The following is a 24,293-nucleotide window of genomic DNA, read 5'->3' on the forward strand; positions in this document are numbered from 1 at the left end:
GACCGTTTCTCAGAATGAAACTGAGACAATAAAATATATATTTTTGCAATTTGAATTCGATGTGAAAATAAATGAGATTATGATGTTAATTTAATTTTTTTGCCAATCAGTTGTTTATTCTGATGAGCAGCAAAAAATTAGAGAAAACAAAAGAAGTAAACTTTTCTCGAATTATAGGCATAAAGATTTGAGCAGATAAGGCTTGATGAATCATCGAGGATCATGAAAAATACTTCCCATCTCAGACAACTGCTCGTTGTAGTCGTTTGTATTTGTGTAGTCGTTTAGCTGGATAAGCACTAAGCAACAATGTTAATTTTAATTGTTGGTATTTTTGGTAGTTTTTTTGCTGACGTGTGGTTTTGTTCATTGGTGAAATGCTTTTATCTTGAATTCAGAGGCGTTGTTGTCGTTTGAGTTAGATGACCTTGACCGCGGACTAACTGACGCTGCAGTGACTCTAAAACAGAACTTTTTCAGTCAAAACAAGTGTCATATTTTTCAGTCAAATTTTCCTACTTTGTACATCCAGAATCAGAACTACAAAATCTACATTATGTTTGGCTAACTGGAAGCCCTTTTTTTTGCTTTTCTACAATAGTTCAGTTCGGAATGAGTTTGTTTGCAGTTAATGTATGAAACGAATCTGTGGCGTATGTTGACTTCTTCTGCGCTATTTCGAAAAATCTTTAACGACCCCGTGTGTGAATACCAATTTAAAGCCCCTTCAGCTGTGCTCCAGTTTCCAGGAAAAAAAACGTCAAAAAACGTTCGAATGCAGAAAAAAGGGTCTGATTAACTTTGACTTTTATACCAGCTTGACAAAAAGCGGATAAAACAAAGGTACTTTTCAAATCGCCGAGCTCAATTAGTTTGCTCGGAAGACCTAGCATAAACAGAAGGAGCAAAAATATAGCAAATTTTGCTATTTTTGGTCATGAACATTGTGGTCGGGATATGCCTTTCTAAGTGTTCAGCTGACATTTGATCTTTTTTCCCAACTTGCGAAAAGAGTGACTTGGAATCTATGTGTAGGTGATTTTTGTTCAGACCATTTTTACGAGTCAATGAACGTAGCTCAGACTCGTTTATAGGTCGTGATGATTTTTTGGTTTTTTTTTCAGGAAAAATTTTTTTTCATGCTCTAATAACAAAAGAAGTGCATTCATACTTTTTTTTGTTATTAGAGCATTTTTATTAGAGCACTGTTGATTTGAATTCAAGTTCATTTGCTAGAAGTCAGGCAAAAATTCACTCTCCAATTGTAAAAGCTGAAATGGCGCAAAAAAACCTGAACGATTTCGAAAATGGAATTAAACTTTTAGATTTTCCAGCAATCTAAAAGCATTTCCTAATAATCCAGTTATCTCAAATTGGGTTCATTTTATCAAAACAGTGCCAGTATTAATTTGTTCTTGAATTTGAAAGGCGCTTTCAGGCTGTATATTTTTTGTTTGAAATTTGAAAGCTGAAGCTTTTTTAAAGCCAGTCATTTTTTTTGCTGTGACAAAAATTGAGTAGTGTATGGAATTTTTAAGCGAGCAGTTAGCTTGCCTCAATTAGAATTCAATTTGGAACGATTTGTAATGCGGGATGATTCGCCACGCTTGAATAATGCGCGTAACACTTTCAGCATCGAACTATAAAATGAGCAGTGTAGCTTGACTCGAGTAAGATTAGTGTAGTGATGCGAGCTCCGTAGGGCCCTCGAAAATCCAAAAATCGATCCCTTCGAAATTTTCTTGAAAATTGAGCCTGAATAAAAAAAATCATTCCGAGCGTATATATTCTCCACTTTTTTCGAAAGTCGGAACAACAAGACAGATCGCATATTATAACAAACCCTGAATGATGCACAATAAGAGAATTGCAACATAATTCTTTAATATAAATGAGCATATGTTCCCAAAATGTTTTGCATCTGCTAACTAATATTGTCAATTTTTGACGACAATTAGTTTCTATTTGAACAAATATTTATTTAATTATTGCCGAAAAATGGCTTGGTCAAATTAATGACAGTGTACAAGTCCTTAACAAGACACTGAGTTTCTGCGGTCAACATTTCCAGCTCAACTGTAAGCTTCCGTTGCATTCCAAAAACGATAAACCAAGTATAAATGTATCGTAACTTGCGGTTGCAGAATTTTTGGTCCAAATTCCGAAAAAAAAGTTATACTTTTTAGGGCCAGAAAATTAAAACGAAATAAAATAAATGGAGACAAGTTTTTATCAATGAGAAGACTTTAATTCGCTTTTCTTTCAGAAATTAAATAACGAAATTTTTGGTGCAATATCACACTCGGCCTCCTACGAGCTGCTTTATTCATGTAATTATTTTTGGCTTGGAAACCGACCCTAATTCATAGTTCCTCCAACTCTCCAAGAAGCGTTGCAACCAAAAATCTAATCAATTAGCTTCTTTCAATGGCTTTCAAAAACGAACACAAGAACGGTTACGATTTAAGCTTCGTTATATTAGTTGACACGATCATCAAGTCGCCATTCGTTTTACCTTTGATATACTACAGTTCTGATTGAAATTAACCGGACACAACCAACAACATTGGAAAAATCAAACGTGTTTTTTTTTCTTCAATTTGGGTTAAGATTTAAAAAAGTGAATAGATCAAAAGTAGCTAAGAAATAAACCAGAATTATTATGGTGCAATTTTTTTCATAAAATTTCAGCCAAAGTTTTACCCGAAAATTAGGTCATTTTGGCTTTTATTAATTAATCAAGAATTACATTGAAACTACCAAGTTGATTGATGATAAAATTATATCAAGAGAAGAGTCTTACACAGCTCAAAAAAAGTTCTACAATAATAAAAGTTCCAAAAGTTTGTGTGAAACGTTTGAATTTGTTTTTAGCCAAATATTTTGATTTTTGTATAATAAAAATGACCTCCTATAGCTTTTTAATCGATGATACAGATTTTCGGAAAGTTCATTTTTCTCGAACTTCGTTAAGTTGTATTAGAAGCTTTTTGATTTAACTGCCTCATCGATTAACTTGGTAGTTTCAACGTAATTCTTGATTAACTGAAAAAGCCAAAATGACACATTTTCGGGGTAAGATTTTGGTTAAATATTTCGGAAAAAAATTGCACCATAAAAGTTCTGGTGAAAATTTAAACTGTTATTCTCTTCACTTTTTGTCTTAGTTTAACCTAATTTGTGTAAATTGCGTTTGAGATTTCGAATTTCGTTAGCTTTGTTCGGATAATTTAAATCAGCACTGTAAGTATACTAGGTGTTTGAGATTTCGAATTTCGTTAGCTTTGTTCGGATAATTTAAATCAGCACTGTAAGTATACTAGGTGTATCATCTGTAGTATATTTTAAGTCTAAAACATGCAACATGCTGATTACATTATAATCTGCAAGTTTATCAATTCACATTGGTTTTAAGCATGAAAAAAAATTGATTTTTATTTGAAATTGAAAATTTGGTCGAAATATTATGTGCCACTTGCACTGCAACCAGATACAAAAAAAATTATCTTAAAAATGTGCCTTCTAAGATGAGTTTTCAATTTGGAATACGGGTTCAAAAAGGTAATTTAAGAGAGCAGAGGAGCAGCTTAACGCTTTTGATTCGAGGTCCGCGACTTGTGCTGCAGCCATCGCAACTTAAATATCGCAAAATACTCCGGTAAATGTCCGACTGAGTTTTTGAAACGAGTTAGCGGACTAAAAAAATTTCAGCCAAGATTTGCGCAACGAAAAAAAAACATATCGGATGCGCTGGAAATCTAATTGGCTGAAAATTTGACTGCATTGGGCGGAGGATGTATTCTTGGTTCAACAACTGCAGAGAAAACGTCGAAACTGAGAAAAAATATTATTGTATTTGCTCGGTTGAACACTTAGAAAAAAATCAACCATTTGAGCAGAGAATAGAGCAATAAGCAATTTCTGTTCATACGCATCTCATGTTAAGGTGTAATTCTGTTCCCAAAAATCAAAACAATCTGTTGGTTCCTAACTTTTTGGTTTTGGGAGCAATCCGGGGCTCTTTTCCGAACCCCCTCCCTCCCCGTTTCAAAATTTCCGTTCTCAAAATTTCACATACTGTTGTGGCTGAAAGCGTGATTTTTTGCTGCAAAGATAGAAGAAATGTGTTCAGAATGGTTACTTTGTTCGCCATATTTAGTTTTTCAAAGTTGAATTTCAAATTTTAGGGGGGGGGGATGAAAATAGCCCCTATATCAAACTGAGTAGCATACTCCTGGTTGACATGTGACTCAAGCCCCAGAGGCCCGGGTTTGATTCCGGCTGGGGTCCTTTTTTGTTTTGAAAAGACTAGAAAATAATCCTACCACCTGTCGTAATCAAAAGTGTCCCGAGGGGGGAGCGACTTTTTTAAAAAGTTTTTTTTGTTGGTTATTTTTTTCAAAGTGCTCAAAACACCATTTCTGCGGCGCAAAATTTTTTGACAAAATAGGATCTTTTTAGTGTTTTTGGAGAGCTCGGAAAATTCAAACTGGTCGGCCTTACAAAAAAGGTCAACAAAATGTTCATATAGAAAACGCCATTGATTCACTGATTGTAAGTATATCACCAAAATTTACTTCTTTGTCTCGTGTCTGTATTAACCATATCAAAATTGTCTAATTTTATTTAAATTAGCTATGCTTTGATTTTCTCACAGCTCAGTAGCTTTAGCAGTCACGTGATTAGCTCTGGTTTAATTATAAATCAATCATCTGTTCACACCTTCGGTCTGCCTGGTCGAATGCCGCGTGTCTCGTCTGTTCGTCTCCCTGCAGAATGTACATGTTCACATTGCCGAAGTTCACCATTCCGCCGGGCGGTCCCTGCTGCTGTTGCTGTCTCGGCTAAACAAACAGTATGCTAAGTGGCTTCTTTGTTTTTATTGTTTTGAATTTGGTTTTATCTTAGAGTTTCGTTCAATTTTTGTAGCCAGTCTTGGAATTTTTTTTTGGCTTGAAATCTAAAATTTTTCGTTGGCTAAGTCGCTTATGAGTAATTGTTGTTCATTTTTGAAACTTACATCTATGTAGTCATCTGAGTTCCCGTATCCAGGGTATCCATATGGTACTAACTGAGTTTGATCTCCAGAAACAGACGGACTCATAAAATCCTGGCCTCCGGAATTACTACTGAAACTCGACAGAGGAAGTGAATCCACATCACTTCCTCTCTTCTTCCCAAAATTCGGAGTGTCACGTGACTTCACGCCAGAGGGGGGAGCTGATTGAAGGCCGGGTTTACTAAAATTTTTGGAGAGAAAAATATCATCTTCGTCAATTTCGTCGTCTGGCTCTCGGACCAGTGGTCGCACAGGTTTGCGGATCGGACTTTTGGCAGTCTGTTTTGGCTCGGTTGTATTCGGGACTCCTCGGTATCCGATCGTAGGTGTTCTCGGCTTCGTGGCCTCTGGCGATTTACGAGAGTCTCTTGCTGGCCTTGAAACTCCGTTAGTCGATGGAAGGTTTGTTGGTCGTCTTATATTTGGAGAAAAGTCACTTCGAAAACTATCAGGGTCACTGTCTTTGTCCAGTTTATGATCATACCTAGTAACTGTATCGCGTGGTGTTGTAGGAATTACTCTTGGTCGTTGCGGCTTTTTAGTTTCCGGATTTGTTGAATAATCGTCCTTTGGTTGGTTGAATGAAGAACTAGGATATCTTCTAGCAGGACTTGGCGAAGACCCGTACCTAGAAGGAGTCTCAGAAGCCAAAGATGAAAGATTGGTTCTCCCTACTGGTGTTCTGGATCTACTGTTTGAAGTTACCCTTGGACCCAAATCTGTCGCTATTGGATTCTTGAACGTCGGTCTGTTCGCTTTTGAATTGACTGGCGAATCGAAAAACGGTATCTCATTCGCGGCAGATTGTAGTTTTTGTTGATTTGGGAACTCAGCAACACATTCGTCGTCTGAAAACAGTTTGGGATCTTTTCTTGCCGAGCTTTTCAAGCTACTCTTAGGAGTGCGCATTAGCAAAGAGTCTAAATTTGACTTCTTAGCTGGCGATCGCGATCGACTTGAGCTGGTCGTTTGTCTTTGTTTATCTGCTTCTCTAGCTTTTTTCTGTTTTTCAAGACGATTCTGTGTTTTCTCCCACCATTTAGCAGCAACTGTTGCTGCTAGTTCGAGTTCTCTCAGTGTGGTTGGGTTAGGCGCGCCCCATTGATCCAAAGAATCCGGCCCGTTAAAAAGTGAGCTCGGGTTTCCCGACTCAAGGGCTTTACCGTCCGTCATTTCTGTCATAATTTCATCCTCGTCATCACAAGTAGTTGGATATTTCGACTTTTTGTTTCTCACCGACGGCGCGAATCCAATATTTTTGTCTCCTGTTTTGTTTCCTGAACGAGTTTGAGACTCTTTTGGGTTCCTTCCAGTCTTTCTAGAATCATTTGGATCGTCAACTAATAAAGTTTTGATTCTGAGATCAGATTTTGGCGCTGGTTGATCACGCTTGGCTTTAAGGGACTTCAAATAATCGTCTTTCATTTTCTGTCTCTTTTTCGCCTCGAATCTATTTAAAGCATCTTCGACTAGTTGTTCCCGTGAAGGCTGTTCAGTCGCATCGCTGGGCGGTGGATATTTTTCCATTATTTGTAATACGTCTATTGGCGTCTGGTTCCTGGGGAACTGTTTTCCATTCATAGGCGTTGCGAGGGTAGCTCCTGGAACTACCCATCCGGGCGGTAAGAAATTTTGACCACCTGGAGGAACAACAAAAATTTGTGAACCCGGAGGAATTGACTCAGAAGTCAAATTAGGAATCGAAGCCAAAGAATCATTGAACTTATTGGTTCCAATTTGAGTTCTGGGCAGCGAATTTGTTGAGCGCTGTGGAATTTCTGATTCAAGTGGATTCGTCGTAACTTTCAGTCCATTCAGTTTGCCGAACTCAGTATCTGATTTCGGACTTTGTTTTTCTGCAGACCTTGACCTATGACTTTCGGGCGGAAGTTTGGATCCGTTTTTGATTTGATAGCCAGTAAAGAAAGGGATATAGGGCAGACCTCGGTCTGGAAAGTAAAGCGGTTGCGAGTTGCCACATTTTTGACACTGGAATAGACAGGGTAAATTGTAGCCTGCCCAGTGATTAGGAAGATGGTTAATGTTAACTGGAGGTGGGGGAGGTGGGGGGACCTTCAAGTTGCGAACTTCTTTCAGGAGCGCGTCAATTTCGTCGTCCGAGTCGTTTCGGTTCCCGATTGACGAGGTCGGGCTAATTGATCTTCGGGAGTATGAGCGGGAAACAGAACGGTAGTTCCGTGAGGCGCTGGTAGAATGTCTGGAGACCCGCGAGCCTGTCGGAGTCCGAGATCTAGACTGGCGCGATATAGACGGAGAGTAAAGACTTCTGGATCTCATCGGAACTCCGAGCGACGAAGCTGCTCGTTGGGAGAGGCTTGTGGTTCTCGGGTTCAGGAACGAACTGCTCATTGCCGAAACCGGTCGAGCCGAGACGAGGTAGTCATGCCAGTGTTTGGAGCAATATTGAACTGGAACAGGTTTAGATAAGGGCCGATTGTGTTTGTACATAGATGCGAAGTCACGTAATTTTTCAAATTCTAAACTCAAGTCGGTTTTTGAAAATTTTGTACAACTTTTGTCCGTTTCGGTCGGTTTGTTACCACTGTCTGAAGAATGCGTTGAATTGTGATTCTCAGTTATTTGCCGGCCCTCCTTTAAACAAAAACAAAGCTTGAGCTTTCTGTTGCTCTACTGTGAAAACTGTTTGATTGCCAATTAAGAAAGATTGTGAATGTAACTTCACAAGCGTTGTACGTTTGATGTTAAATTTTTTACAGCTGGCTTTTGAACGCTCTTTTGAACACTTTAACGTGAGTTAAGTTTGTTTTGCCTTTTGTCAATGCACAATTACGTGGCTTAACTGGCATATGAAGTACTAAAGAACATCAAACCATAAGATACCTTTTCTAGCATTTGATGATAAAAAAGTATAGTTTTTTATATTTATTTTTCAATCTGAAAGAAACTTATAACTCATATAAGTTATAAAATGTAATCATGCAGCGCTAATTGAATAGAATTCTAAAATATAGAATAAATATAACAAATCTTCAGAGAAAGATTAAAGATAGAATAAAAAAGATTAGTGAGCTTTTTTGCAAAATTTTTCGAACAAATTTTTTTAACCAATTGATGCACAACAAGATCGACTTGCGCTCCGATAAGCGACAAAAAGTACATGCATTACGGAAGGAGTTTTTTTGTTTCGAAGTGATTTTGCTTTTGATTGAAGTCTTAGCAAGTCTTAGCCGCCTCGATGTGCACAAGTTCTTTTGACTTTCAAAACAATCATAGTAAAATGGTTTCGAGCTGTGCAAAATGTGTAGAATTCGTCAACAATAGAGCATCAACGTGAGCAAGCGCAGAAAGCAATTCAACTTTTTGAAATGCCGCTTAGAACTTACAATTAAGTATTATTGTTCCGACTTTTGAAGTAAACGGAATATTTATGCTCGGTGTGGTTCTTTTTTATTCAGTCAATTTTCGCCGACCGAAATATTAGTTTCCGACAAAAAATTTTTATACCCCATAGAAGATATTGACTTCCTGAGTTCAAAATCCAAAATATATTTTACCTTCGATTATTTTTTGTAAGAAAAACCTGGGGGTTTGAAAATTGCCAAATTGGCCATGTTCCAGACTAAGTTATATGCGCTTTAAAATTATATTATATGCGTAACGCGAATTATTTATGCGTGGCGAATTATCCCGCTCAAAAAAGCTGTTCCAAATTGAATTGAGGCTAGCTAATCAGATTGGTCGTATTAATTTCGTACAACTCAAATTTTCGCTTTTTGATATTGTCCAAAACTTATAGGTGTTCAATATTTGATTTTCCCAAAACTATTCGATATGAATTAAGTGACAGTCGAAACATTCAAGGTTTTTTAGGATTAACCAAACTGGCTATTTGTGGATTTCAAAATTATATATTTTCCGGGATAAATAGTACATAGGTCAAATTACAAATTCTAAATAAAACAAGACTGCTCGTAAGTCTTGTCTTATTTAGAATTTGTAATTTGATTAATGTACTATTTATCCCGGAAAAATTTATAATTTCAAAATCCACAAATAGCCAATTTGGTTAATCCTAAAAAAACAAATGACAAGTTGAATGAGTAAATAATTCTGAAAAACAGTTCTCAATCAATTTTCAAGCTATGTTGGCAAAAAAAATGGTTTTTTGTTTGTTTTTTCTTCTTCATTTTTTTAAGATGAATGATGTTGATAATGCTTAATTCACTTATTTTCTATAAGATCCTTCAAATCTCAAATCATACTACGCTTTAAAACGACATAAATTTGAAGAAACGCGATAAAAAATTTCACAGCAACTGGCTATCCATGTTTTTATAGAGTATTGGTGTTTGTTCCTTCGCAAATGCCGGTAAGGAAAATAGTTTTTGCGAGAATTTATTAGAATTTTATTATAATTTGACAAATAAAGCATGTTATTGATCGGAATAATTTTTCAATTAAGCAACAATAATTGTAATAATTGTGATTGTTGCTGAATTTAATAATTAGGCAACAAAAGTTCTGATAAGGATGGCGGTAGGCTTCCTTCCGTTAACCCATTTTTGACCAAAACGACCCTAAAATATTCCGAAGTCGTCTTAAACGCCCATATTTACTAATTTTGAGGTGAGAGAACCTGCCAAAAAACGAGATTTTTAAATCAAAAAATTCTAAAAAGTGCTGAAAAACATCGTTTTTGACTATTTTGGCCCGTTTCGAACTCGCCTGGGGCGCCGATTTTTTTTCAGGGACTCTCTGGTAGAGCTCTCTGGGAGATCTCGGAAAAAATACGGTTGACATAATGAAAAGGTCAGCCAAATTTTGCAATGCTAGCCACACCATTTTGATAATGAAATATGGCTAGTAACAAAAGCTTTTGATTCCAAATTTTAATAAGTGTCGGGTATAACTACTTGTTTGACTCAACTAATCTCATAATTTTTCTATGTGACATGATGGGTAAAAAAAGATTGCCTCAGAAAAAAATTTGATTCCATCCTTACTTCGGTCGCAAATCCTCACTTGAGACAAGGGTATGGGCAAAATTTTGGGGAGAGGCAGAGATGGCTGATGCCCCCCCCCTCTTTCAGGGATCAATGGGCAGGGGCGGATTTAAAGAGGCGGACGCCCCATCCCCTCCCCCTCCCTCCCCTTTTCTGGGATTCGACCCCCTGCCAATCCAAAGGGTCCCCCTTTGTACTATTTTCCAATATCCAGTTTTGGTGATAAACCCTAAAACCTAAAAATTATTCAAAGGCGCTTTCGGTGCCAATATATATTAAATTTGAGGGGGGAGCGCGCGCCGAAAAAACGCAATATTTTGGTCAACAGTTTTTCCAAAATAGGGAAAACTGCTTTGGGAGAGCTCGAAAAATCAATTTGGTCGACCCAGAAAAAAGGTCGACGAAATTTTCGAAATTTTTTTGAAAATCCGCCCCCTCTAGAAAATCCTATATCCGACCCTGGGTCAAATCCAATTTCGAATTGTTCCTCGAGCACGCTCAAACAATGGTCAAATACCGTCAAGTATGATCAAAACATATCCCAAAGTTGTGTCAAAACATGCTTGTTTTTTTAAATAGTTTTTGTTTTTTCAAAGTTGTTAACTAAAATGCACAACTAGTTTTCGAAAAAGTTCTTTATTGTGCCTTTAGTTTTTGTACTCTAAAGTTGAAACTTTGAGCAAAGTTGATAGTCGAAAATTGATGGGTTTCAGTTGGATGTCCATAAAGTTTGAGATCTATAAGGATTCCTGCTGTAACTCGAACTAAATGTAATGGAGTTTTCACAAAACTTCTCTACCGCAATTATAATCACATTACAGATGACTCCGTAATTTCATTTTCATCAACAGTGTTTTTGTCATCAAAAAGGACCCTGGATTTTTACCTGAAACTCATAAACTCTGATGAAAATTTCGTAAATTAGCGGCCGAGACATGCCTCGATCTCAGTCAAAACATACATCGAGCACGGTTGAAACATCCTCAGATTTGGCTGACCACTGTCGAAATATATCTTGAGCAGGGTCAAAACATGGCGGTTAATCGACTAGCACAAAAATATCAAAACTGAAAATCGTATGGACTAGCATTGGCGGAATATGACCTCTCTCGATTCTTTTGAGAACATTTTTTTGAAATTTTTCGTGTTTTTTCAGTGATAAAATAACAGTCCAAATTGAAGGGTGCATTCGGCCAAACTCTTTGTTCCAAGTAGAAAGCCAGTTCTCACATACGTTAGTTGCTCGCAAATTTTGTGGTCTATTATAAACGTTCCACTTTGAAATACTAATTTTTTCGAACCAAAACTTTTCGAGACAGTCAAAAATTGAATCAAATCTTGGATAAGTTTGCGAAAATCGACGGGCGTTAAGGCTATAACGCAGTTGGACTTTTTTTCCAGCTGGATATATGCGGTTTCGAAATCTGATATGACCATTTTTGGCAAAAATATTTTTTCAAGAATTTCATGAATTTTTTGACAGAGTGTCAACAGTACGTAGTCATAATGCAAATGAGATTTTTCGGAGAGTAACGCAAAATCTTGCGGATTTTTTGGGCGAGACAACCAAAAAACGTAAATTTGCTGACAAGGCCGAGGTGTCATTTTGAAGGTGCAATCGCGAAGAATACTTTGGGACTGTTGGAGATTACGCAAAGATTTTTCAGTTGCAAAAATTGCACAACCCGGCAAAAAGCTGATGACCAGTAAAAAAAAGCTGACTATCTATATTTTTTCTCCAAAAACCTTTGATGTTAACTTCGGATACATATTTTAGAATCGGAGGTAAAACTTTCTTCCGTTTTCTTATAAGTGAGCATCTAGTTCGATGATATTCTGGTAGAATGATATCCTGTAAATCAGACATAAAATTTTCGAATTACCTCGTCCTAAGTTTTTTGAATTGGTTAGTCGGTTTTTTTTTCAATTTGGTCAAAATCGTTCTTCGTTCATATCTTCAAAATTTGCATAATGGGTGTGTTTATTATTATTTTTTTTAAATTAGTAATTTGCAAGTTTGTAATAAGTGGACATTTGCAAGCTGGTTCCACACAAACAAAGTATTGGGCTTTTTTTAACTGTTATTTTTAAACCTGTAGCCATGAACAACTAAGTTAGTCCCGCCTCTTATTTTTGATGGAACAATGATGAATTTGCGCGTATTAAACTTATAATTAAGATTGTATATTAAGCGTATAAATAGGACTGTATATATTCTCAAATAGGACTCAAACTGCTATATTATGATACAGTTCATTCAAATTTCGATCGCCAAAAATTACGCTTTCATTTAATTTTTTGTCGTTACACTTAGTAAATGGAAAGAAAGCAGAAACCTTGCATTCGATATTTGATCATCAAGCCCGCATGGTCTAGTTGTTAACGCGTTTGACTCGAATGGTTGTAGGTTAATTCCGTGTAGGTGCGAATCCAGCTGTCTACCTTCTATTTTTGAGAATTATGGTTTTAAAAATACGTTAGTCGATACATTTTCATGTTTTCAATTTTTTATGCTAGTCTAGTCGAGCTTTATGCTTGTCGAATGATCACCCAAAACATGTCCAAGTTCGGTCGAGCACGGTCGTAGCAAACTTCGAGCAACGTCAAAACGTACCTCGAGCGCGTTCAAAACAATCCTGAATTTGAAAACTTTGCTTGTAAGCAATGCCATTTGCGGGCAATCTCATTTGCTTCCAATTCTGTTCAAAACTCTTGATTGTTATTTCAACAAATTGGTAGATAAAAATTTTGTTTGAAACCCAAAGAATGAATCGAATTTTGTAAATTAAGTTTTGTTTTTCATAGCATATTTGCAGTCTTTTTTTCCGTGGTCGGAACCTCAATGTGCCTTTCGCTCAGCAAGCCCTTGTTTCGAGTCAATTTGTTGAACAAAAAATCCGCAAATGAGCGGGGTAATTGTTATATAAATTTATCACCCTTCGCTCAATTTTTTTATTGTTTGCTGTTTTCATTTGCACATTTTTTTTCGGGCGAGAAATGGAAAATCAAAACGTGCCCCGTTTCGGTCGAGATGGTCCAAATAAAAAATTGAGCTCCTCGGCCTGTGTATTTAACCTTTCTATTATGGAACTTCATGAAGTTGCTACATGAATCTGGAAAAGACCAATTTTCTGAATATAAACTGACTTGATTTTGCTCCTCTTTTATTTCTAGTACTTTATCTTCTGCAGAACCATCAGATGTTGTTGTTTTTTCTCTCGTCAGAAGCAGTTCGTTGACTTGTCTCCACATGTGACCAATGTGTTTGATCACGTGCACTATGGATTTTTGCTCAGTCCTGAATTCTGATTGGCTCCCGATTGAGACACTGAGTGAGGCTGCCAGTCGCCGTAGAGTCTCAATTTGAACCGCTTTCTTGTTTAACTCGTGTTCCATAGTCTGAAAAAAGGGATCTCTATAATTAATCTTCCCCTTCCCCATGATATTAGTGTATAACAACCAAATCTATAAAGTAAAGGACTACTTCAACCGGGTTAACCGGGGTCGAAGTCGACTTCTGTTTCGACTTTGAAAGTCAACTATGTGCAGTTTTTCGACTGAAATTCCGCGGTTGAAGCAATTTTAAGTCGAGCACCAAGTCGAAACATACCCGATTTTGGCCGAGAGAGTCGAAACATGACCGCTTTTGGTCGAGAAAGTCGAAACATATGTCGAGCACAGTCAAAACATAGGTTGAGCACAACAAAATTTTCTCAAAATTTTAATTGTTTTTTTTTCAGGACTGATCAAATTTAAATTGGAAATTGAGAAGAAAATTGCTCAGAAAAGACCTCCGTCAGAAAGTTGTAACACGTAACAATCAATTGAGCAAAACTAGAAGTTTTAGAGGGAACCCTTATAAGCATCTGCCAAATTTGAGCTACAGTAATGGTTCATTCAACACTTTATATTTTAAAGTTCTTGTGTAAACAGGGCTGATTGTAAAAGCTAACTACTTTTTTTTCGGCGATGATTTTAATTTTAACTGCGTGATGTAAAATTGCATGACCGAGTATGTAAAAGACGTTAACTGACAATAAACGTTTTTTTACTGAGTGTTACGACAAAAAATCTGACATATTGAACAAAACGGATGCCTGACATGACATTTTACACCAAGAATGTGAATCATTGAAAAATTTTAACCGAAATTTGTTAAATAGTATAGGACAAGAACAGTTTTTCATTATGCTCCCACGAACAAGAAGAAGTAAAAATTTGTGTTCTTTTTTTCAAATCTCTAGAAATTGCCATAACCTCTTTGAATTTGTTTTATCTGATAATGACAGTACAATTGTTTGAGCACATCAGATTGGCTTATTATACTCAAAGCCAGGTTTCTCCATCTCTGGGCAACGACAGTAGAGCTCTGCTAGTTGCAGAATTTGAAGAATTAACAGAGTCTGGCATAAATCACGCGTCGAGCTTTGCACTTTTTTCAGATTTAGAAAATGGCTGCCGAAGTCATTTCCGTTAACAAAAACTAATAAACTGGTCAGGTTTTGATAGTCTAGCACAATCTCTGAAAAAATTGAATTTTGGTCGCGATAGTCTAAAAGTTAGCTTTTAGAGCAAAACTCTAAATGAGCTGCAAAAGGTTCAAAATTTGACTAATGCAACAGAAATGCGAACGTTTAAAAAAAAGAATGCCAAAGAACGTTTAAAAAAGAGTGGCAAAAAAGAATGCCGGAAAAGAAAAATTTCTCCAGATTGGATGGACTTAACAGCATTCGTTTTTCTAATAACTCAGTTTGTTTTCAACTTTCTAATGTATTTGACTTAGTTCGTGTTTGCCGGAGATTTAGTTTAAAAATTTTAGTAGCAAAAATTTTGAATTCCAATATATATGAGAAGTTTGTTTGCCTAGCTTAAAGCCAAAAGCAAATACAGTAGTGGTCTTGCGTTCTCTTGCTGGTGGCTTACTTTTTAAATGTCTCCAGTTTGCATAAAACCTTGTTTTGAGATTAATTTCGGATTCGGAGAAACTTTCTCGTTTTCGAAAATCTTAACTTCAGTTCTCTGGCTCTGAACTAACCGTTGCACGTTCATTGTTCCGACCATTGAAAATCGAGGGGAACTTTGTAATCCGGTGTTTCATTTTTTTCAACTTTTTGTTTTCAAGAGATTTGTTATGTGGATCTATCGAGATCGATGTTAGTGATAAGTTACCAAGAAATTAGTTGGTACTTATATTTTTAATCAGTGGGAAAACTATACATAAAACAAGATATGACATAAAGGATAAACATTTTTTTTGTTCACATATTCCATTTGTGGTAACTTATTACCCAAAATACATTCGACATATAGAGCGTAGCATTCATGGATAGGGTTGATTAATATCACGAGAATCTATCATAATTGATAAATTTTGACAGTGGGCTAAACTCAACAGCTAACAAAGAGACAACGAAAATCTAGAATCGTTTGTCAACCAACTTAATACGCTTCAACAGATCAGGTAAGTTTATATATTCACTTTCTATAGGTTTCACACTAAGAAATTTGTTTTCATTGATTTCTCAGATCATCAAATCCTCACACCTTTTCTAAGCAGATCTGTTGGAATAGGATTTCCGTAGTGCTTCGTTGGTTACCGGAATCTTGAAGATCATTTAGGTTCGTCTGAGAATGATTCAGATTGATTGTCTGGAGTTGATGAAGGTTTTCTTCGGATTCAAGTTGCAGTGGAGTTTCATCATTGACAATTTCACTCAATCCATCTTTGGTATTGTAAGTTGACTGTTTTTGAACGATTGGGTTGGATCCAGTCTGTTTTGGTTTCATATCGTTTATTAAAAATTGAATATGATTAGAGCAGTTCTATCATTGGTCGGGAATGCTTCGATCCAGTCACTTTCTGCGTCAAAAACACTCCAATATGTTTACTTGCTGTATGATGTATCCAGCCCGTATAGATTCGTTGCCATACACCTGATTGTTGTCTGTTCTTTTGACATATTTCATACTTTTAGACAAGTTTTTCCACGTCATGTGAGCGATGGTCTGTTCTTCTGACAGATCGCGTTATTGTAGACAAGTCTTTCCACGTCTTGTGACAAGTCAAGCCATCAAGCAACCATTCTTAAAGCAGTTACTGTTGCCTGGCTTCCTGTATGCGTGTTGTGGGCATCAACATAACTTTTCTTCCAAATCTCGGCGGTATGAAAGGTACAACACCTCTGTAGGTTACATCTTCTCGTGCTGTCAGTGTTTCAGCTTCCTTTTTGCTCTGAGTATTGTCTCCAACCACCGTTTGGTATGACAGAGCTTGAAAACGTCTTGAAGTGTTCGACTTGATTGGAATTTAAAAGTCGTTCAGATTGATTGTCGTCGTGTGTGCGAAAAAGACGTCATTCTTAAAGAAACAGATATTCTCCTCATCTGGTTTCTCGTCGTCGATGCTGTTTTTGGTATCTTTTCAACTGGTGCAAATAGGTACAGCAAGATATTGTGATATGTTTAAAGAGTGAACGTGCGTCCTAGTAGCAAATGTTTCAGTCGTGTCACAAAAACACCACTGCAAAAGTTTCTCGTTCTCTCGATTAGTTGCGCTCAGTTGATGATAATTTCCTTGAAACGTAGATCACTGGATGTCTTTCTTGTGAGAGAAGCCCGCCAGCTGCCTGCTCTGAAGAATCGGTCACAGTCACTTCTTTGTCCAGAAAATAGTTTCGCACTACTGGTTTTGAGCAGAGTTCTTGTTTAATAGTCAGAAAGCATAGATTGTGATGGTCTGCCTCTTCGAAGTCTTGACTCTGTAAGTCATTGAGTGGGAGATTCTTGGTGGCAAATTTCGGAATCATTTCTCCATAGAAGTTTACTCGTCCAAAAAACGATTGAAGTTCTTTGTGGCTCACGGGTATCTTGAAGCTCGCGTGATGTTCCGCAGACAAATAGAGGCCGTCTTGAAAGATAACAACGCCTTTGATTCTTTTGATTGTGTTCACGATGCAATTTTGAAATTGAGGAACAGCTCTTCAACCCCGAGATAATCGACGCATCTTGAACCGCCCCTGTTTTGTATTGAATGCGCACACTTCTTTTTCTTCATCATCAATTTTGATTTAGTTGTAGGCGTCCGAGAGGTCAATTTGTATCAAAACTTTGGCTCCATGCAAAGTGTGGAAAAAAGAGTCTATGTCGGGTAGTGGTTAGTCTTCTTCGATTGCTGCGCCCTTGAGGTGAACTGTGTAGTCGGCGCAAAGTCTGAGGTCACCATGTATCTCTCTCTGCCGCACTACTGGTGACGCATTGATAACTCCTCTGGGCTGCGCTGATTCGAGAACTCCCCGTATGAACATGTCCTGCAGTTTTGCTGTTACTGCTTTTTGCATCTGACCAGTTGCATCTAGAGTGTGTCTGCCCAGCTTTTCCCATATGCTCGACGATATCACTGCTATATATGCACCTGCGTCCTGTTTCATTTTAACTGCAGTGTTATCAATCACACCACTTTCTCGTGCGGCTGTCTTGTCGGCGAGACTTGATTCCCAACATCATGATGGTTTACTCTCTTATTAAATCTTTTATTATGCGTGTTATTGTTGCTTAACTTTTTTAAATCAATTTAATGCAAGGTGTCCTGTTTTACACATAAGTGACATTTTTTACCCGTTGGGGGACAAGAACTATCCACGTGCGGTTTTCCCCTCAGCTTGAAAAATCCAATTTTTTTACCTTTTATTTTTTTTTCCTGGTTTCTGAAGGTTGAACTAGCCTTTTATGCAATTTCTTTTATAATGTTGACCTTAGAGTTTGGAGCAAAATAATGTATAAACTATAAAAAGAATTCGCTCATCAGTTAGCTCATCAGTTTGCTCATCTGTTTTAGCTCTAATTACCTCAAGCATTTTAAACGCTACTTGCCTCTACTTCATTCAAAAATTTAGGGTCTGCTGACCTTAGTTCCGAGATAAACTTCATTTGTATGAACTTCATTCGTTCTAAAAACTTACAAAACCGAGCAGTTTCACGAAGTCTTTCGAGAAAGGCCTAGTCAGATGCTTGTTAATTCTGAACTGTCGGTAAAAACTTGGCTCGTGGATCTTTTCTCATGTTCTCTGGGTCTGAGATACTCTAATACCTGAATATGGATCTCGCTAAGTTTTATTAGCAAAACATTACTTGTCAACACTATTTTTGCTTGTACTTCAATTTGGATTAGGAAGCAAATTGTCCTTTGAAGGTATGCGGGATTCAATTAAAATTATTGAAAAAACTTGTTTTTTATCCGCTTTAAATGATCTAGATCTGCCTATCTGCTTTAAACGAAAAAAATAAAAATGAACAATTTTTTTGATTTTCTTGATTTGTAACCTCCTTGGTGGATTTTAAAATTGTCTTTATATGCTAACCTTCAGCTCTTGATTTCCCGTGGAGTTTCTAATTTTAGTCTCTGCTTCCTCCATCCATCCAATCATCTGCTGTCCTTTTTCAGCCAATAGGAGCACATCGTTGCTCACATCTGTCGAGAGTTTGGTGGGAACGTGAAGAAATTCCATTTTAGGATTGCATTTCACGCACGCTGACTTCTGTTTATCACAATCAGTTGCCGAATTGAGACTCTGGCTCTAAATTTCAGAGAAGAATTTTGAGAGTGGAAAAGAGACCTGGATTAATTAACTTGCTCGAGTAAGGTGGCCGACAATTCATTATACCGGCAATTAAGACTACAAAAATGCTCCCATGCAGAAATGGATTTTCAAAGAGGTGGTAAAACTGTATTTCATTTTGATAGACGCTTGTTTTTCTGATGCGTTTTTTTTGTACACCAATAAGCAAAAAATTTGAGGGGGCGCCAAAAAAACGCAGGTTCATAGTTTCTAGTCGAAATGCTACCTAAATTGGCACTGTTAGCCTCTTTCTTTCGAAAAACTCGCCCGTGGCCCAAAATTTTGTTAACCTCGAAAAATTTAAGAAAATTTTCATTTTTTGTTCAAGGACGCCTTTAGTGAATACTAAGTTGTTTGTTTTTTTTTCGCTAGAAAATGCGATGTTTTGGTCAAAATCTTTTTGAATTTTCGGGAGAGCTTACAAAAGCAATTTGTTCGACCTAAAAAATGTATGTGATTTATGTAAAATTTGGTTTGATTCAACTTCCCATGTATAATCAAAATGAAATAAAAGATATTTCAGATATCCAGGACACTATAAAAACCCTACTTTAAATTATGCTATTTGTCAATTTTCAGCGTAAAGAGTAAGTCAAGAGTATGTCAATTTTCAGCGTGACATAAAGAGTAAGTCAAGCTCACCAGCTTCCCAAAGAACTAACATGAGCCCAAAGTTTCAAATTACCCACATTGTTTGGGAGTTGTTTCCACAGCAAGAACATCTCTAAACTAGATATACTGGCTAATTTACGCCTTCGAAACAAGATTTCTCAAAATTTGGCCCGCTAAGTCCTTCTATCATAGTTTTACTTAGCAGTTGGCAAAATTTGACCACTATATCTTAAATAGCTGCAAAGGAAATGACAAAAACCTGAAGAAAAAATTGTTCATTTTGCTCGCTGAAATCAAAAAATTCAACACTCAATTGAACTCCTTTGTCCCGTGATTGTATATGATCCATTAGATATCGAATAAAGTTTTTTTATGCGCACAACCAATAAAACAGTTTGTACCTGTTGGTCGATATCTTCAATCATTGACAGTTTCTCTGAAACTTCATTTATTCTGGGCAAAGCAGTCGGTCTCGTTTTCCCATCCAGATGACTGGCATGATCTGAAATGATGCTAAGCTAATCGCAAAGTCCTCATTAAATATGAGAATTTATTAGTTTTTTGGCTAAGTTGATACATCTGGCATGCTGTATTGAACTTTTGGCCTGTTAGCTGTATGGGTTGTAGGCTTGTTGGTCAAATTTGTTGGCTGTATTGGCTTGTTGGTCAAAATAGCGTATCCTGCAACTGCATAGACAGAATTCATCAAAAATTAACCGTCATGAAATTTTCAGATATTCCAAAATAATTTCAATACCCAAGTTTCAATTTTGCGTTTTGATAAACTATAGCTTTATTAGTTATTATTGGGAAGAAAAAACTGCAGTTATAGAAATATTATATAGGATTCGAAAAGCTTTTGTGTGATTTATTGCAAAAATATGGAAAGAAGCTCGATAAATAAGTGCCATTCAGCTATTTTGCAACAGAGTTTTGGAACTTAGGACTACCAAACGAAGGCTCAAAGTATAATGCTACGATTTCTCTCGACCACCCGAAATAAAAAACGGTGCTCGTGCAATCATAGCTTTGTAGGATTGCAGTTAAAAATTAAATGCATAAAATTTTTCGTGGTGTCTTTTACTCTAGAAATTTGTGATGTGTGTGGTTTTTTTCAGGCAAATTTCCTCTTTTTACTTGTTACTTAGCAGAAATTTTTATACCATCCGGCAGATATTAGTGCCCAGAGCTACTATTAAATGATATGAGACCGATTTTCTTTAATTATGGATGTTGAAAAATGGTAAATTTTGCCAATTTAGGACAATCAATGTGCTTCAAAGTACTAGTATTATGTGAACTGGTTTATCGGACGAAGACATTTTGTTTATCTTACTTAAATGTTCCGTTTTTGACGAAAAATGACAGATTACTAACGAACTTTTAGCACCCAAAATTTGTTTCATTGGATTAAACGATAGATTTAACTTTGAAGGGCAGTTGTAACACTCAACGTTTTGTCGTGCTACTAGCAGCTTGCGTTTGGTATTTTGGAAAATCGGTGTAAAGTTATTTGCTAAATAACTATACTGCTCGTATATCAGAGCAAAGTTTTGTTTGTTCTGACTTCCCCTTAACCGATATCAAAATAGTGAAACATCATAATTTTTCGATAAAATCAAACATCAAATACGTAAACTAGAGTCCTAATTAATTAAAACGACCCATTAGTTTGTCTATTTTCAATTTGGAACCATTTTGTAGCGCGGAAGATGTTTCGTGCGGTGATTACGGCTTCCAGCATCATACAAAATCTTTCAAAGCGCGAATAAAATAAATCTGATTATGGGTAAATGGCTTAATTTTAAAACATTACAAAAAACTGCTGGTAAAAAAAATACCTTTTAAAGTTGAACCTATTTTTTCGATCGCAAAAATTTTACAAAATCAATCTAACAAAAATATTTCAGAAGTATTTACCAAAGTTGTTCAGTTATAAAATCAAAATTTGTCTGGAGAACGAACAAGCCCCGAGCATATTTAATTTTGGAAGTCGAAACAATAAACTGTGGAAATTAGTATTTTTTCTAATTATGCTCAGGTGTTCAATTAAAAAACAAAATAAGAAACTAGAAACTTAATTTCTAACACAAGCGATTCCTTTCTTTTTGAATACAAACAACTTATTTCATCACACAATCACTTCCTCCCATTTTTTGTATTGGTATTTTAAAATTGCTAAATTTAGAAGCCATTTAAAAAAATTCAACACGGTTTCAATCCTAAAAAAAATTAAATTCTAAGGAGACTTAAAGTTAAAATCAAAAACTTAAAGCCATTCATTTGCAGAAAATTGGGCGCTATTTGAAGCGCGTAATGTTTTAATAGAACTGATCTGTGATTATTCCAACAAGACACGAGCACTCTTTCAGTAAACCTCGAAAGCCCCTCAGTTATTCAAACATTCTTTGATCAAAGTTGGTTCAATTTTGTAGACATTTTGAGCCAATGCAAAAACTTTTTAAAAATACAACGCCAAAAAAATAAAAATCAATCGAAACCAATGTTCTGCTTGCCTTAAATTTTGATAATTTTTTGTATTTTTTCGAATTGTCGGCACAAAAACGCAAAATCACTCTCTGGTCCAATCATAGTACCCTAACGTAACGGCGAAGGTTCTGGGATTGTTATTCTTTTGCTAGGTGCAAGAGTCAAAGTAAAGCGTTAAGTCGGTTTTTTGAAGCCTGCATGGAGACTGTTTTAACAAATAGTACAAAATAAGTGGAATTGGAGTTTGAACTTCAACATAAGAAAAAATTTAAACAAAAATGACACATAGCTTACACTTGTGTTACATACAGATAAAGCTGTAAAAAAGTACATTTATCGTTGTCTTTGTCGGCATTCATAAAATCTTGAGCTTTTTCTTTTAAAGTGTGGTTCCTCTTCTATGGCAACTGGATGCTTTTTAGATAAAATATCATTTTGTATGGTACTATTTAAAATGGTACCCGCTACCTTCCATCGATTAAGATGAGCTCCCTTGGAAATCGATTGAATGCAATTTGGCATTCTTTGAAACTATTTGTTTTCTTAGCAAGCTTACTCACGGACTCAAAAAGTAGAGCCATGATAAAGGCTCATCTTGTCCGTTTTTTCCATTTTTCGGGCTTTAAGCATTTTCTATAGAAAACATCCTAGTTTTTACTGATCATTTCACAAGATAATCCTATCTTTTTTTTGGATTTCAAAGAAAGGCAACGTTTTCAAGTCTAATGCAAAATCGTCATTTGTTTTTCAGGTTAATTTGAGGCCCAGTATGTTAATTTTTCTCTTGTAACTCAAAAACACATAAATGCGCTCTTTTGAGGTTTTGATTGACTGAAGGAAAAGTTGCACAATTTCACACAAATGTTTTTAGGTCGGCAATTCGGTGCTAAGTCAAGGAATGCGTGCAAATCCAAATAAAAGTTGCGCGTATGTGAGCTGGTGCGAAGACAAGTTTACTAAAATACATAGATCCAGCTGATAGAAGTTTTTGGGAGTATTTTCAAAGGTTTCATCAGCTATTCAGAAAAAAAATGTTTTTTTTCTTCAAAATTTCCACCTTTCATGGTCACAGCAATAATTATTTGCTTCTGATTGTCTGATCCAGGGTCATGCTAAGATTTTTCTGGAAGTATTCCGGGTTGCTCGATGGTGTTGGGTGGCTTATAGTTTTCTGGCTGCTTTGTCTGTAATTGGGACGAAAACTTGATTGGAAAAACGCACTGGCTATTACGACAATTGGTGTAAGTCCCTCGATGAGCCGTTTTAGATACTTTGATGACTTCTTGAGCGGCTGATTTTCCCGCAAAAATTTCAAGATTTTGCTTTTTATGCGTCCAAAAAAATTTGGTCTTGTTTTCTGTAACAGCAGACGCTCAAAAATAACGTTTTTGAAAATTACGTTTTTGTTTGGTTTTTTGAGCGAATCGAATTTCAGTAAAACTAATTTACCCGGAAAATTAACTTCCTGGTCTGACACTACAGGAAAGGACTTGTTCTTAGATGAAAATTTGCAATCGAAAAAAGATGCAATCATAATTGATTTATGGTGTTTGCATTTGCTTGTGACTTTAGTACAGGGTACAATGACTGTCAGTTTTTTACCTTTGTCAGAAGATCTGGTACAATTTAGTCAGAATATACAAAAAAGACGAGCAGTGTTAAGCAGAAATCTGCTTATCAGCAAGCTCATCGAGTAGCAAGCAAGCGTACCGACTGGCATGCGGCAGTTATTTAGATATCAAAAAAGATTTAGATTATAAAGGGAAATCAAAAAAGATGATGTCAATTGTTTTGAAAGATATCAATGGCGAATGCTGCTGGGTTCAAATAAAAAACTTTACGCCTGAGCTCAAACTAATTTTCTTTGGAGTCAAACTCAGTTAACTCAAACATTTGGTTAATTGGAGTTGAATTTGTTTTAGAAAGTTCATGTCACTGCCGCTTAATCAATTAGTCGGCGAAGCAAAAGCTACCAAAATTTCATGTATTTTTAGTTTTCCATAGTTTCGAAAATCTGCGTACCACGTTAAAAACAACCCAGTAGCAAACACTGACTCATCAAGAGCACAATCGTTTTTGCTGAACCTCATTGCACTTGAGTGAAGCGCATTACGATGCCAAATTTTCCTGGATACCTGATACAACACTTTAAGCAAGAGAAGAAGAACAAGGGGAGCGCTCTTGTTGCGGAGTCCCCTTACATTCATAGAATGTATAGTTTGGTCTCCAAATGCGCAGTATGTGTTCAATGCTTGCAATTGCCGTGTCCATATTCTGAAACGTCTGCTTAAATTGCAAGTTGGTCAAAAATTCTGGGCCCCAATTCTCATAAATTTTTGGAGCGAAATGTCTGAATTCAAACTTTCTCAATAATTGCGGCTCCATTAAGATCGGAATTTTTTATTTGAAAGTTTGTTTGGTGTGAATGGCATTCATTAACCATAGTATTTTGTTTTCATATTGTGTTTATATGGCCGGAAACGTATACTCGAAGATTATTATCAGCCTCCTCACCAGTGAAAATTTAAGAAT

At 36.4% G+C, this 24,293-nt stretch overlaps 1 protein-coding gene across 2 annotated transcripts in view; it reads right to left on the bottom strand.

The window, feature by feature from the left end:
* Positions 1 to 38: 38 nt before the first annotated feature.
* Positions 39 to 24,293, bottom strand: part of LOC134846125 (uncharacterized) — a 32,349-nt gene continuing 8,094 nt past the window's right edge. The window contains exons 2-7 of one of the 2 annotated variants that reach the window (XM_063863345.1): positions 19,673 to 19,773; positions 18,402 to 18,617; positions 13,192 to 13,443; positions 5,021 to 7,672; positions 4,723 to 4,844; positions 39 to 460 (exon numbers count right to left, since the gene is read on the bottom strand). In XM_063863345.1, coding sequence (XP_063719415.1) covers positions 367 to 460; positions 4,723 to 4,844; positions 5,021 to 7,672; positions 13,192 to 13,443; positions 18,402 to 18,617; positions 19,673 to 19,773 — 3,437 coding nt within the window. In that variant the 3' untranslated portion in view covers positions 39 to 366. The remainder of the gene's footprint in view (positions 461 to 4,722; positions 4,845 to 5,020; positions 7,673 to 13,191; positions 13,444 to 18,401; positions 18,618 to 19,672; positions 19,774 to 24,293) is intronic. The other variant, XM_063863346.1, reaches the window with a different exon arrangement.

Source organism: Symsagittifera roscoffensis, chromosome 5, assembly GCF_963678635.1.
Source record: "Symsagittifera roscoffensis chromosome 5, txSymRosc1.1, whole genome shotgun sequence".
Lineage (NCBI taxonomy): Eukaryota > Metazoa > Xenacoelomorpha > Acoela > Convolutidae > Symsagittifera > Symsagittifera roscoffensis.